Source organism: Orycteropus afer, unplaced genomic scaffold, assembly GCF_000298275.1.
Source record: "Orycteropus afer afer isolate SDZICR_OR568_19922 unplaced genomic scaffold, OryAfe1.0 scaffold00040, whole genome shotgun sequence".
NCBI lineage: Eukaryota > Metazoa > Chordata > Mammalia > Tubulidentata > Orycteropodidae > Orycteropus > Orycteropus afer.
In genome coordinates this window covers 5,656,286-5,671,829 of record NW_006921627.1, presented here as the reverse complement: position 1 = coordinate 5,671,829, position 15,544 = coordinate 5,656,286, and the positions used below count along the sequence as shown (strand labels likewise).

The 15,544-nt window shown below is 46.3% G+C and overlaps 1 protein-coding gene across 1 annotated transcript in view; it reads right to left on the bottom strand.

Annotated features, from left to right (window-relative positions):
- Window positions 1–4,064: 4,064 nt before the first annotated feature.
- SLC6A12 (solute carrier family 6 member 12) overlaps window positions 4,065–15,544 on the bottom strand; it is a 39,646-nt gene continuing 28,166 nt past the window's right edge. The window contains exons 7-14 of the mRNA XM_007937051.2: window positions 14,721–14,824; window positions 14,197–14,321; window positions 13,686–13,798; window positions 12,985–13,122; window positions 11,620–11,722; window positions 9,316–9,416; window positions 5,660–5,830; window positions 4,065–4,208 (exon numbers count right to left, since the gene is read on the bottom strand). Coding sequence (XP_007935242.2) covers window positions 4,065–4,208; window positions 5,660–5,830; window positions 9,316–9,416; window positions 11,620–11,722; window positions 12,985–13,122; window positions 13,686–13,798; window positions 14,197–14,321; window positions 14,721–14,824 — 999 coding nt within the window. The remainder of the gene's footprint in view (window positions 4,209–5,659; window positions 5,831–9,315; window positions 9,417–11,619; window positions 11,723–12,984; window positions 13,123–13,685; window positions 13,799–14,196; window positions 14,322–14,720; window positions 14,825–15,544) is intronic.

Sequence of the window (15,544 nt, the reverse complement as noted above, 5' to 3'; positions counted from 1 at the left end):
CCATAGAGTATTAGCTAGTATGCTGAGTAATCCACACTTGCATGCTGGCCTGCCCTCCAGGGCTGGGTGGTGGAAGATGCCTCTTGGCATCTCTTGGGTATGATGTGGAAGGAGAGAGTCTAAGGCCAAGCCAGCATACCAGGCCCATCCTTGGCAAGAGGACTTATGGGAGAACAAGATGTGCAGTTATACCAGCAGCCGCAGAGAGCCAACTCTGTAAGGAGCCCAGCCTGGGAGCGTGAGAGGAGTCCCAAGGAGGAGCTCAAGGTGCCAGGAAGACGGGGACAGACTTAACCTCACAGAATAGGGGTGCCACTGCCAGATAAAAATGTCATTGCCTAAAATTAGGGGAGAGCAATCCTGGGAGACAGGAGTGATCTCAAACATCAGAAAATCCAACTGCAGTCTATTTGGCTTTGGGGTCCAATCTGTCATTTGGCGGCGGCTGTGGTCTGATGTTTTTACACCTAGCTCTGAAATTGGACTTAGCCACCACCCTTCTTTGGCACAGAGAAGAGTCTATGTGGAAGGGGGAATTAATGCAAGATTAATAAATAGCATCAGAAGGTCTACAAAGTGGGAAGTCCACACATGACAAGTCAGAGCTAGTGACTGTCCCATGACCACCCACTTCTAAGGCACTGGGACTCCTGAAAGTTTCTTCCTCTTGCTCAAGCAAGGTCCTGGTTCTGGGTCCTCTCCTCAGCTGAAAGGTACTCACTTCTTCCCCTGGAGCACAAGTTTGAATCCAAATGCCTTCAAACATGAATGTGTAAAAAGTTCAGGTGTGAGTAATAGGGCATATTGGAGCCTGTGGCAAACTAGAGAGTACTTAAAGTTATTCACTGGGAATTTTTTTTTTTCTTTAACGTCTTACTGGCCAAACAAATCACATCTACCTACCACATTAAGCCTTTGGTCACCAGTATGAAACTAAACAGCCTAAGGGATGAGATGAAACAGACATCAAATCAAAACAACCCAGGAGGGGAGGAAACACTGCAAAAATTTCAAAAAAAAAAAAAAAAAGCAACTCACCTGTTCTCCACGCACACGTGCGTACACACTACATGCATATACATCTGTATTAGCACTCTGGACACATTTAAAGAGTAAAATTGTTGCTCCTTGCACATGTAGTGGACTCAATACCGAGTGAGTTCCTATGAGCCCAGAAGCTGGCCTCAAGTACATTTCCTTCACTTCCTGTATCCCTCAGCCCCAAACCACCTCCCACCAAGATCCCTTTGAACTCACTGGCCCTAGAGGCTCCATACTGAGTCCCGACGAGTGAAGACATGGTTAGAGGGAGGGACTGTCTCTAACAGTCCTGGGCACCAGAGCAGAGACCTTCACAGTCAGGCTGTGAATGTAAAGTCAGGGGCATCTGAGGCAGCAAAGAGCACTAGGTGGATTTGTGTGGGGAGAGGGAAGATGGGAGAGGCTATGGGTGACTGAGAACAGACTGCAGAGACAGAGACTTTATGACTCAGGGCCCAGTGAGCTGGAGAGAGCTTGTGCCCACCCTTGTGAGAACTGCCCACCTGGCCTATAACAGAAAATGCTGTCTTCCAGGCCGGAAGTACCAAGGCTTAGAAAGCATGGCACCCTTTGGGGGAAGTGGAAGGGAGGTAGGAAGCCAGAGTGGCCTCAGCCCTTCTGTCTTCTGCAGCCGAGGCTGCCCCAGAGCAAGCAGAGTCTCCTGGGGAGCCCTCCACCCCTACCAGGAGAAGGATGTGAGAAGTATTTGACATCCGGAGTGCAAGATCTTATACAGGGAAGGAGACAGCTCACACTTTCCTCCCTCAGGTTGTCACTCCATCTGGTGAGGGTAGAGGGTGAAGGCTTTTTACTCCTGCTGGTAAAAGGTACCCTTCCAGGTCTGAGGGGGTGGGGCCAGGGGACGCAGCACTGCTCCCACCTGCCACCAGGTGGCAGCAGAGAGCACTCTGTCAGCCTCCTCTTTTGCGTTCTGAGGACCCCCTAGTCTCCTAAGCAGCCTATTTAAAGCAGTTTCTCAACATCTCTTCCTCTAGAACCTCCTTCTTTATCCACTACCTAGTCCAAGAAAGGTGAGCATAGGGGCACAGAACACTCCAAAGTGAAGAAGGGGACTGCAAGAACCTAGAGACTGGATTTTTGCTGGTGCCCAGGGTGCCGAGATCCTTGTTCTTGGGCTGGCGGTTCAAACCCACCAGCCACTCCTCGGAAGGAATATGGGGCAATCTACTTCCGTAGTGATACTGCTTCAGCAACCCAAGGAGGGGTCGCTATGAGTCGGGTCCGACTCGAGGGCACATAACAACAACAACACGAAGCTCCTACAGATCTGGGCACAGGATGGTGGATGCACTAAGGATGGCCTGGAGGCTGTCAGCAATGGGACTTGCCTTGGCAACCACAGATTTTTGCTTCAACCACTGTGCAACAGGGACTCTTGGGCACCATTCCCCCTAGAGAGCTTTCCTTCTTCTGGTGCTCAGGTTCTGCTCCCAGGAAACTGCCCTGAAGTTAAGAAGAACTCCCATAAAGGGGGTTCCCATCTCATTTCCACTCCATCTCTTCCCCTTCTGCACACATGAATCTTGAACTTATCCAAGCTCTGCCTTCCTTCTTCAGGAAGTCTTTGCCAGACAAAGAAAGATCTGGTGTGATTGGGTAGAGGTGTGGGGAGAGGAGGGACTATGTGGGGAAGGGAAACAGGAGTGGCTGACAAAAGAAGGAAGGCAATAGGGCAGCAAAGAAAAGTACCCCATGCACATACACCATACCCCCTCTCTCTGTGGGAGACCAGGCTCTTACAGACTCCAAGGAACCCACTGGGTGTAGGAAAATGGAAAGTAGCAAAACAAAAGGGTTCAGAGCAGAAATCTGGGCAGAGGAGCGCATGAGCTGGTAGAGAGAAAATACAAGGCACCAATCTATGGAGACCTACTCATGCTTCCACCCAGGAGACCTCTCCCTCCCCTGCCCCAAGTCAGAATAAATGAACAGACATGAGGCAAAGTAAAGAAGCACATGGTGGCAGGAGATCCATACATGTTTGTTAACTGAAGCAGGAGAGTATAACGGGACGAACTCTGGCCAGACAGCAAGGAGACCAGTCTTAGTCTCACCTCTGGCCCTACAAAACTGTGAACTTGAAAAAATTCACTTTGTCTCTTTGGTCCTCAATTTCCTCATCCATGAAAATGAGCGTTTGCAAGGATAATAAATGGAGCTGTGGAAGCACGGTGTTTGGAAGGATGATGAGGTGGGAAAGGATCTGTGATTGATTAGCAATGTCTACCTCAGACACAGGAGTGGAGAGTAGAAGTATGCATGCTGTGTATTTGTAAAGTCTAGGGATCCTATGTAAGTCTCCTGTATTCCAGTGCTCCATGAGTTGATGACAACACTGCAAGAAGCAGAGGGTGGAACTAGGGCTGGGGTTAGGCATAGCTTGAGAGACTACTTCCAAGAGAACTCAAGCCGATCATGTGAAGGTTTGCTTCCTGGCTATTTTCCTAGCTTTTTCTCCATCCAGGGAATCTTCAGAATATTAAGCCTATTGAAGGACTTCCATCATCAGAGCTAGCTACTGTAAGGGAACTTCATAATCCAATGTGGTGTGTTCAGTTGTCACTTCCAATAGGATGTGTTCCATGGGGATCTCTGAATCAATCACTGTGTATACTGGACACCCTCCCAATGTACAAATATAGCAAGCTGTAGTAGGAAACATCCCCACAGTGGGAGTTCCCTCACCCCTCACAATGTAATGTGCTATAATCAAATGGTGGACTCCAAAAAGACCACCTTCTTTTATAAATAAGATGGTGTGTTCCAAAAGAGAATTGCTTTGCAGCAAGGCATATTCCAGTGGTGGCGTCTCTGGCCCACCAGAAGAAGCTGCTCCAGCTGAGGAGAGGATTCTGGCCTTTGGCTAGGGGGTACCCAAAGGCATTCCAGAGGTTCTCAGCAGGATTTTGGTAGGAGACAAAGATGGAAGCTGTCCACTGGGGAGGGAGGGCAGTCTGGACCCAAGTTTCTGGCTTAGTAGCTACCCAACCTCTGGCCACATCCTACAAGTGGGTCTCCTTCTCTCCAGCTATTAGACCCTCCTTGGTTGAGGAGGGCTCACAGTCCTGGCTGGCGCTACCATCCAGATGTAGATGTTGCTTGGGCTGTGGCAGGCTGGGGTCAGGGGCAATGAGCTGTTGCAAGCGCTGTGGGGAGAAGAGACAGTGAATGCTGTGGGTGACAGAGGCAAAGATATCTCCTCATATCCCAGAATGAGGCAGCTCAATTCCATATGAATGAATAATGAATAAATATCTTAAGAGAGAAGAGTCAATAAATAACATGGTGATTAACAGTGTGAACTGCCTGGGTTCCAGTACTGACTACCTGTGTGATCTTAGGTAACTCACTTGACCCCTCTGTGCCTCAATTTCCTCATCTGAAAAATGAGGATAATAATACTACCTACCTCATAGGGTTGTTGTGAGTATTAAATTATTTATTTCAAACACTTAGAACAGTGCCTAGCACTGGGAGCTATTCAGTGTCTATTTTTGTTATTATTATTACCATTATTAAGTGTTCATTAACTGTCTATTATTTTTCTTTTTAATAGTAGTACTGTTATTAATGTTATTATTATTATTATTCAAAAGGGTATGTAGCAGGCATTTCCAATTAGCTAATGCAACATCCTTTCTCAACTCCCCTCTCCCTTACTACCTTCCACAGTAGAGGCTGGAAAGGCTAAACTTTCACTTTCTCCAGCTTCCCCGGGCAATGAGATATAATCAGAATTCTGCTGGGGACTCTTGGGAAAGCTTTTATGTCAAAAGCACAGATATGGCTGGTAGAATTTTCCCTACCCCTTTTTCTACTTTGAATGCAGATGTGATGACTGGAACTAAGACAGCCATCTTGTAACTATGAGGTGTAAAGCATGATAGTGAAAAGCCAATATACTCAGAGTGGAAGTGCAGAAATACAGGAAGAGTCTGGTCCTTAATGGCCTCTATAAGCAACTGAATTAAATGGCAGCAGTCCCCATCTCTGGCCCTCTTGATATGTGAGAAAGAGGGAGAAAAAAAAAAAGAGAGAGATAAACTTATTTGCTTAAACCATTGAAGATTGGGTTTTCTGCTGTTTGTAGCCAAATAGATTCTACAGATGCAATGTCTTTATGGGACACAGGCTACAGCTCTTTCCAGGAAGGAATGTTCCAAACTCTAAACAGGGAACCTTTTGCATATGGTTCCCTAGCCAGGGTTAAGGTAAGAAAAGAAGACAGCAGCCTATTTAGGGAATAAAATATAATGGTTGCTTATCAGTTTCCCAAAAGGAAGTAGTCTATGTTTGGGTACTTTATGTTCTTACTTGTGATTTAGTTTTCCCCTAACGCTTTGACACTTTACTCTGTTTTGCCTGCCCAGATAATCTGCTGAGTACCTTCTAGTTCTTCAGGTCTAAGACTCTAGGACTTTGAACATTCCTAAAAAGTAAAGCCATTGGCTGGTCTTCAAGACTCTTCTCCCTTAAGAATTCCATGAGACCAAAGGGCTGCTCCACACTCAGAGTATGTATTTGATCCTTGGGCCCCAGCTGTGGGTCCTGCCCTAAGTCCAACTTCTCTCAGTAATCATCTCCCCTAGCCACCTACCTTCTTGAAAGAACCACGGGTCTTCAGGAGGGTGATGATGATGAAGAGTGGGACACATATCATGGAAGAGAGAGCCAAGAACCAACCAATGGAGTATCCCCAGGGAGGGTACACGTAGATATTATTGTATTTGAGAGGTGTGTACTTGCTCAAGGAGAAGAGGAAAGTGGCCTGGAAAGAGGAAAGGGCAGACATGGGTAAGATAAAGGTCCATAACATCCTCTCCTCAGCTACTTAAATATCCAGGACAGAGGACAAATTATATACACTGTAGTCCATCTATAAGATAGAATAACAAAAGCCATTGCAAATCATGGGCCAAGACATCACTCACATCAAGGACTGAGACAGGAGGAGACATAAGGGAAGAGAAGGGGAATGGAGAAGCTTAAGAAGATAGACAGGAAGAGAGCAGTAATTGGGAAATCAGGCAGATGGGATGAAGTACGTTGAGAAAGGGATGGAGCAGGAACTGGAATAGATCATAATGACAGTAAAGCAAACAGATGGATGACACAGCCCCAGAGGACAAGGGCAGAAGGACAAGTTCATAAGAGAGAAGGGCCCAGGAGAAATGGACAGGTTTCTAGAAACATACTACTTACCTAAACTAACACAAGCTGGGGTGGAAATTTTGAATAGACCCATAACAAAAGAAGAAATTGAACAGGTCATAAAAAAATTACCAACAACAAAAATAAAACCCTGGCCCAGAGGGTTTCACTGAATGTTCAGAGAACAACTGCCACCAATCCTACTCAAACTATTCCAGAACATAGAAAAGGATGGAATCCTCCCAAATTCATTTTATGAAGCAAGCATAACCCTGATACCAAAATAGGCAAAGACATCACTAAAAAGGAAAATTACAGACCAATATCCCTCATGAATATAGATGCAAAAATCTTCAACAAAATCCTAACCAATAGACTCCAACAAAATATCAAAAAAAAATAATACATTATGACCAAGTGGGGTTCATACAAGGTGTGCAAGGACAGTTCAACATTAGAAAAACAATCAATGTCATCCATCACATAAATAAAACAAAGGAAAAGAACCACATGATCATATCAATCGATGCACAAAAGGCATTTGATAAAATTCCACACCCATTCCTGACCAAAACTCTCAGAAAAATAGGAATAGAAATTCCTATTTTTCCCTAAAAAATGGGAAATTCTTCAGCATAATAAAGGGCATATATGCAAAACCAACAGCCAACATTAATCTCAATGGAGTGAGACTGAAACCATTCCCTTTGCAAACAGGAAACAGACAAGGATGCCCTCTATCACCACTTCTATTCAACATTGTATTGGAAGTCCTAGCCAGGGCAATAAGGCAAGAAAGGGAAATCAAAGGCACCAAAATTGGTAAGGAAGAAGTCAAACTATCTCTATTTGCTGATGATATGACGCTATACATAGAAAATTCAAGAGATTCAGCAAAAATACTACTGGAACTAATTGAGAGATTTAGCATAGTGAAGGTATACAAGATCAACATACAAAAATCAGTTGGATTCCTCTACACCAGCAAAAAGTTAGCTGAAAAGGAAATAGGGAAATCAATACCATTTAAAATACTCACTGCTGTCAAGTTGATTTGACTCATAGCGACCCCTCCTTGGGTTTCCGAGGTGGTATCTCTACGGAAGTAGATTGCCCAATCTTCTTTCTGAGGAGTCGCTGGTGGGTTTGAACCGCCATTTACAATAGCTACCAAAAAATAAAATACTTGGGAATAAATCTCACTAGAGATACAGAAGACCTATACAAAGAAAACTGCAAAACACTCCTTCAAGAAACCATAAGAGATCTACATAAATGGAAGAACATACCACATTCATGGATAGGAAGATTGAACAATGTGAAACTGTCAATACTACCCAAAGCAATCTATACATTCAAGGCAATCCCAATCCAGATCCCATCAACATTCTTTAAGGATATGGAAAAACCAATCACTAATTTTATATGAAAAGGAAAGAAACTTCAGATGAGCAAAGCACTATTGAAGAAGAACAAAGGAGGAGGTCTCACACTCCCAGATCTCAAAACCTACTGCACAGCCACAGTAGTCAAAACAGCCTGGTATTGGTCCAACGACAGACACACAGACCAGTGGAACAGAATTGAGAACCCAGAAATAGATCCATCGACCTATGATCAGCTGATTTTTCACACAGGGCTGAAATCCATTACAGGGTCTCTTTAACAAATGGTGCTGGCAAAACTGCATATCCATTTGCAGAAAAATGAAACAAGATCTGTACTTCACACCATACACAAAAACTAACTCCAGATGGATCAGAGACTTCAATGTGAAACCTAAAACTATAAAGTTCCTCAAGGAAAAAATAGGGGCAAATTTAGGAGCCCGTATGCCTAAGGCATCTGACTGCTAACCAGAAGGCTGGTGGTTCAAACCCACCAGCCACTCCTTGGAAGGAAGATCGGGCAATCTACTTTCGTAGAAATACTACCTCGGAAACGCAAGGAGGGGTTGCTATGAGTCGGGATTGACTCAGTGACAGAGAGTTTTGTTGTTTTTTGTAATTATGGCATACATAGACTGTCAAGCATAACCCAAAATGCACAAACAGCAGAAGATAAACAAGATGAGTGGGACCTTCTCAAAATTAAATTTGTGCATGCTTCAAAAGACTTCTTCAAAAGAGAACCTACAGATTGGGAAAAAATATTTGGCAGAGACATATCTGACAAGGGACTTATCTCTAAAATTTATAGAAAACCCCAACACCTCAAGAAGAAAAAGATTAACAATCCAATTAAAACAATGGGCAGAAGACATGAATAGACACCACCAAAGAGGATATTCAGGTGGCCAACAAACACATGAAGAAATGTTCATGATCATTAGGCATTAGAGAGATGCAAACCAAAACAATAATGAAATACCATGTGGCCCCAGCACTAATAGCAAAGTTCAACAAGACAGAAAACAACAAATGCTGGTGAGGATGTGGAGAGACTGGAACTCTCATACACTGCTGGTGGGACTATAAAATGATACTACCACTGTGGAAAGCAGTATGATAATTCCTTAAAAAGTTGGAATTAGAAATGCCATTTGACCCAGCCATTCCATTACTAGGTATATATCCTAAAGAAGTGAGAGCCAGGACAAGAACAGATATATGCACATCCATGTTCATCGCAGCACTATTTATAACAGCAAAAAGATGGAAACAACCTAAGTGCCCATCAACAGAAGAATGGATAGGCAAACTAGGGTACATACACACAATGGAATACTATGCAACACTAAAGAATAATGTAGAAGCTGCAAAACATCATATAATGTGGATGAACTTGGAGGACATTATGCTGAGTGAAATAAGTCAATCACAGAAGGACAAATATTGTATTGGTTCATTATTGTAAAAAGTCAAGGAAAGGTTTATATATGAAAGGAAACTTTCTTTGTTGGTTACCAAGGTTGGGAGGGGAGGGGAGGAAACACTGCAAAAATAAAAATAAAAAAGAGGGAAAGGACCAGCCTCCAAAGACTAGAGCCCCATAATGCAGGTATCCTTTTCGGTACCTCCCTGAGTCTTCTGGAGGCAAGAGGGAATGAACACGTAGTTCTGGGGCCAGGGGAGCGGGGGACGGGGCGTGGAGAGCACCTACCAGGCAAAGTCCAGGAGTCACGAAGAGCCAGGAGATCTTCACCAGTGGCCATGGCCGGTAGCCAATCATGTCCTCAATGTTGTCATAGAAACGGTCTGCCCCTGATGAGGTGTGGGGGGTGGAGAAGTATGAGAACAGGAGTGTGAAAACAGCTTCATGGGTATTTGGGAAGGACTCACATGGCTTTGGACTCTTCCCCACCCCATAATTCTGCACCAGGAAATGAGAACAGGGCACAATGACTGAAATGGGTCCCTGGCACTCCAGCCACAGGGCAGGGAATAAGAGGGAGCAGGGCCACCAGCAAGACCTGTGTCCCTCCCTGTCCCTCTGTAGACCACAACTGTCCCCATCACAGAGAAGTGGTGTGAGTCAAAAATGAAGTTCCAGAACTAGATAGATGCTTGTTGTTTATCTGTGTAGCAGAGATGATCAGTTTCAAGTCAAGAAAGCAAAACAGTGAGGGTCTCGCTGCTCAAGCACATCACATTCAGCTCATATAGGGCTAGAAACTACTGGGAGCAGAACAAAGGGCTAGATTCTAGACTTTACAAGAACTACCTCTGAGTTTCCAATACAGTGTGGTAAGAAGATTGATTTGTATTCATGAAAATATTGGCTGGTTTCCTTTTGTTTAATGTCCTTAGGTTTCCATATTTGCTGTAGCTCTAGGCAGAGTCAGACATCTAAGAAGTAAAGAGCTGCTGATTGATTGGTAAAGACATGTGGAAGGCCCCTCTCTCCCCCCCAAACACCTTCCCACTGGTCACTGAAGCAAGAAATCACACCTTTAGAGAGTCATTTCTTTCTTCTAAATTCAACCTCAGTTAAAACCCAGATACTGCTGGGTGAGTATAACATCTTAAGGCTTATCAGACATATACACTTGACTGTGATTGAGTTTATCAGATCTTCAAGTTTGAAAAGGAGTAGGAGGAAATCAGAAAGACATCAGATGCTTGACGTGAGAAGGTAGGAGACATCTCCAAGGAATGGAAAGGGCACCATTTTTGCTTTGGGTAGCAAAATAAAAACCTATCTGCTCATCATTTCTCTAAGCCCTATGATGTGGTACCCACTTATCCTCTCTGCCCTGCTCCTTGGGACACTGGCATTGTGTTCCCCTAACCTGGTACAGTGGAGCCAGACAGACCTGGGGGACAATGATGGCTCCTCCACTTACTAGCTGTGTGAGGTCTCCTACCCTCTCTTAGTCTCATTTTCCTCCCTGTAAAGGCCTGTCACGTGGATTGTGAGACAGTGTGTGGCACAATCAGCACAGTGCTTGACACATCATTGATGCTCAGTAAATAAAGGTCTCTTCCCCCTGTTGTTATCAGAGGAGTCCCTGGGTGGTGCCCATGGTTGTGCACTCAGGTGCAAACCAAAAAGTTAGAGGGTCCAATTTACCCAGAGGTGCCTTGGAAGAAAGGCCTGGAAAAATCAGCCCCTGATAACGTTATAGAGCACAGTTCTACTCTGACACACATGAGGTCACCATGAGTTGGAGTTGAATCAGCAGCAACTGGTTTTATTACTGTTGAACATAATAATATTACAGATATTATGACATTTGACATTGCAGGAGCCAAGGCTGTTGATCTGATGTTGGTGGAAGTGTTGGTTCAGCTCAGTATAAGAAACACATGCATGACCACCAAAACGGAAAAGGCTATCTCGAAATTACTGGAGTGAACTTCCTGTCCATGGAAGTATTCAAGCAAAGTCTGGGCGATAACCTAGTTGTTGGAAAGGGGCTGCGGGAACTTGCAGAGGATCAGACAGACTAGGGGGCCCTGAAGGTCCCCTCTAACTAAGCTTCCCACTGGTAAAAGGCCTCCCGCATCTTCTTCTTATCATCATTACGCTACTCTAGGAAATTAGTTTTTTCATTATCCCAGTATTAATAGTTGCACTCTGGTAGCGTAGTGGCTAAGACACTTGCCTGCTAACCAGACGGCTGGCGGTTCAAACCCACCAGCCACTCCTCGGAAGGAAGGTTGGGCAATCCTACTTCCGTAGCGATACTGCCTCGGAAACCCAAGGAGGGGTCGCTATGAGTCGTGGCCGACTCGACGGCACATAACAACAACAATAGTTGCACTGCACTCTACCTGATGAAGAATGCCAGCATTCCCAGCGATAGACTAACTTCCCAGTAACCAGGCCCAAAACAGCAACACAAAGAAACCAGAGGTTGGAGCACCTGCCTCTCATCCTGGGAAAATCCTGCTCTTTGCTAGCCCTCAGAGGTTCTTCTCCCACGCCCTCCACATCCCCACCCTACTCTCCCACCCCACTTACCATATACCCAGCTGATGCAGATAACTTCAAACACTGCCAGGAAGAGCAGGCATATGCCACTGGATGCATAATAATCAAACAGCTGGAAGATGTACATCCCACCCTGTGGAGAAGGAAGTGGAGCTGAAGCCTCGGCCAGTGTGGGAGAGAGGGCATGCTCCTACCCTCAAACCAAAACCAACTCACTGCCATCGAGTCAGATCTGACTCACAGTGACCCCTCCTTGGGTTTCTGAGGCAGTATCACCACAGAAGTACATTGCCTAATCGTCCTTCCAAGGAGTAGCTGGTGGGTTTGAACTGCCAGCCTTCTGGTTAACAGTCAAATGGCTTAGGCACTATGCTACCAGAGCACCTACCCTCAAGAGATGGCAAAATACCCACTGGAGTGCCGTTCTGCCCAGTGCATGGATGAGTAATAACTTCTACAGTTGTGTATATACAGTGAAACCTGTGAAAGCTGGAACTCGACGGAACTGTCTTGTCTTTCTGGGTTTCATAAGTTTTCGCCTTTCACAGGGTGCAGTCTTACCACTTTTCTTTGAGTTTTCCTTCTCTGACAGGTCCTCTTCTTACACAGATCTGGCTTTTGCGGGTTTTGGTATAATACAGGTATATATGAAGCAGCCCATTCCTTGCATCTAAAAGGAGTTTGCCTGCTGGTCCCTTCCTGCAGGCCCCTCACTCAACATCATCTCAACAGTCTCTGACCCCTGCAGAAATTAGGGGCTGTGCTGGGCATTGGTTGTCTGTCTGACCAGCATCCCATCTCTAGGAAATTGGCACCATGTCACTCTACACATGTTCCCTTTATATTGAAATGTCTCTGCTCCAGGCCAGAGTAAGAGTCATAGACTGGACACTGGCTTGCACTCTCAGGAAAAGGCCCCCTCTTTCCTCTGGGGTTGATTAGACAGCAGAAAGTAGGCCTGGAACTGCATACACCCTCTCTCCTACAGGAGGAAAATCTGCTTGGGAATGAAGTTCCAGAGGAAAGGGGAGTCAGAAGACAAGGAGTCACATTCCCGACAATGTCATTAGAGCAGGTGGATCTAATCGTGCCTGAAACCAAAATCTCTCTAGGCTTTTCATCAGTTACCTGGCCCAGTCAATCCCCTCTTCTGCATAAGCCAGGTTGCATTTCGTTTCTGTCACTTACAATCAAATGAGACCTACCTAATGCAGGTATATGTCATCAGTGGTCCCTACAACTTTGCTGTGAGAGAGGCAGACAGGTGTCAACACTCCGCATCTAGCAGATGCTAGATGTGGCTCTGCTGGGTCAGTATGGGGACCCTGGTCAGGGCCCTGTCCCCCATGGCTCTCATGCCCTGGAGCCCAGCTTGTAGGCTCCCCAGCAGCTCACCTCAGTGACCAGGAAGAGCCCTATCAGGTAACACACCACCGCGATGGCGAGGATGAGGAACTCACGCCGTCTGCTCTTCCGCAGCTGCCTGGGGAACATGTCTATGGAGGCCGTCACCAGGCACTCCACACAGACAAACTGTGGGCAGGAGGGGAGTGGGGGATAAGAGGGATGTGAGGATAGATGCTCATGCCTGCCCTTGGGCCCTCGCTCTCCTCAACCCTACTCTGGTCTCTTCTCATTCAGATTCATCTACTGACACACAGGAGTGCGGGGGGCGGGGTGCAGAGGGCAGAAACTAGGAGGAGGAGAGGGTCTAGGGTGAGGCCAGCCTGACCTTGGGCACATCTACACAGTGAGTACAGAGGAAGTATAAAGTTCTGTCACCAAGGGGTGACAAAGTAGTGGCTTGAGCTGAGCAGACAGTGGGAGGTGTGGAAGGAGACTGACGGAGCCTTTGGGAGGGGCATCGATGTGTGGGGAAGGGTTAAAGTTATAGGAACAAAGCAGGTGTCTCCCTCACAGAAGAGGGTCTGGAGGTCTGGGGTCACCACCAGCCTGGACAGCAGAGGGGGCCTTGGAATTTACAAACAGGAGAAAAGGATGGGGAAATAATGGTAGGAAATGGAGATGCTGGGAAGAGAGTCACCAGGGCAAGGCTGAGGTAGGTCAGGTGGGGCAGATGGGGCATGACGACGTACCTGGCTGTCCAGCCCTAGGAATATGAGCATGATGAAGAAAAGGCAGGACCAGAGCTGGGATAAGGGCATCATAGTTACAGCTTTGGGAAATGCGATGAAGGCCAGACCAGGACCTGCCAGGCACACAGCACAATCAGGTGAGCTCCAAGGCACTCCTGCCTTCAGGTGAGAGCCCTTTCTCCAAGCACTGTGTGTGTGTGTATGTGTGTGTGTAAGATTCAAGAGGTCACAGTGATTCCATCCATTATCCTGCTCTTCCCAGGTTCCGGGAAACCCATTATTCATTCATCTCTTCACCTACCCATCCGTGCACACAGCTATCGACCATCCATCCTGCTTTCTCTCCCCTCCTCCCTCCCTCCCATGCTCATGGAGCCCCTGTTTGTTCCCAGAGATTGCCCCCATGATAGAAGTTTCAGTGACCCAGCTTCTGGGACTCATGCCTTTCTAGAGAAAGGAACTGTATTCTCTGATCTTCTCCTGAGGTTTCAGATAGCAAAGTGGCACCTACCTGACTCGGCCACTTCAGAAATGGGCATCCCTTGTTCCTGAGACATGAAGCCCAGGATGGAGAAGACGACAAACCCGGCCACAAAGCTGGTGGCACTGTTGAGGAAGCAGAGGGCGATGCAGTCCCTGTGGATAAAACGGAAAGAAGGGAATGAGAGAAAGAAATCAATCGTGGAAGGAGAGGCCAAAAGACAGTAAGAGGGTAAAGAGGAGGGAGAAGGGGAAAAGGTAAAAGAAGCACAGAAAAGAGAAATGGGGGAAGAATGGGAAGAGACAAGGAAAGACAAAGACACAGATCAGGTATCAGAAGGTGAGGAGAGTGAAGGGAGAGAGAAAGGGAGGGAGGGAGAAACTCAGTCTGGGAAAAGAACCCAGAATGTGAGTTTGACACAGCTTGCGATGCTCTGATAATAAACAAAGGGGGCCTGGGCCCAGGGACTGGGTGTTGGGCACCCATCCCCAAGCACTCCTGCCCTACCTAGGTCATAGAGAGGCCAGGGTCACCACAGCCACCCAACTCCTTACCTGTAGCAGTTGTTGTGGTACTTGTTGTAACTGCCCAGGGCTGTCAGACACCCCTGGCAGATGGCAAAGGAGAAGAAGATCTGGGTGCCTGCGTCCATCCACACCTACATGAGACCCCAAGAAATGGTAGAAGGAGGGTAGGCAAGAACCCACTGAAGCCTGGCACCTCAGGGAAGGGGTGACCAGAGACTCAGACACACCACCCCATAGCATCAACCTCGTCCCCTTGGGGTTCCCTTAGACCTTCACATCTAGACCTCAACATTCACCCATTAACTTGTCATCCTCCTGTCTAGATAGTGATCTCCTCCCAGGAGGGACCATTTTTAATTCTGTTTCTCTAGGCAGTTAACCAGTCCCTATTCAGTCGGGTTGAGTGGATTCCGACTCCTGGTGACCCCATGTGTGTCAGAGTAGAATTGTGCTCTGTGGAGTTTCTGATTTTTCGGAAGTAGATCACCAGGCCTCTATTCCTAGGCCCCTCTGGGTGGAATCTCCAACTTTTCAGTTAGTGGCTGAGCACATTAACCATTTACTTCACCCAGGGACTCTTACAGGCACTTTGTTATTGTTGTGTGCCATTGAGTCGATCCTGACTCATAGCAACCCTATATAACAGAGTAGAACTGCCCCATAGAGTTTCTTAGGAGTAATCTTTATGACAAGAGCTCTGGTGGTGTAGTGCCTAAGGTATTTGACTGCTAACCAGAAGGCTGGTGGTTCAAACCTACCAACCATTCCTCGGAAGGAAGGTTGGGCAATCTGCTTCCATAGTGATACCACCTCGGAAATCTTTTTTTTTTTTTTTTTCTGTATTTTATTGA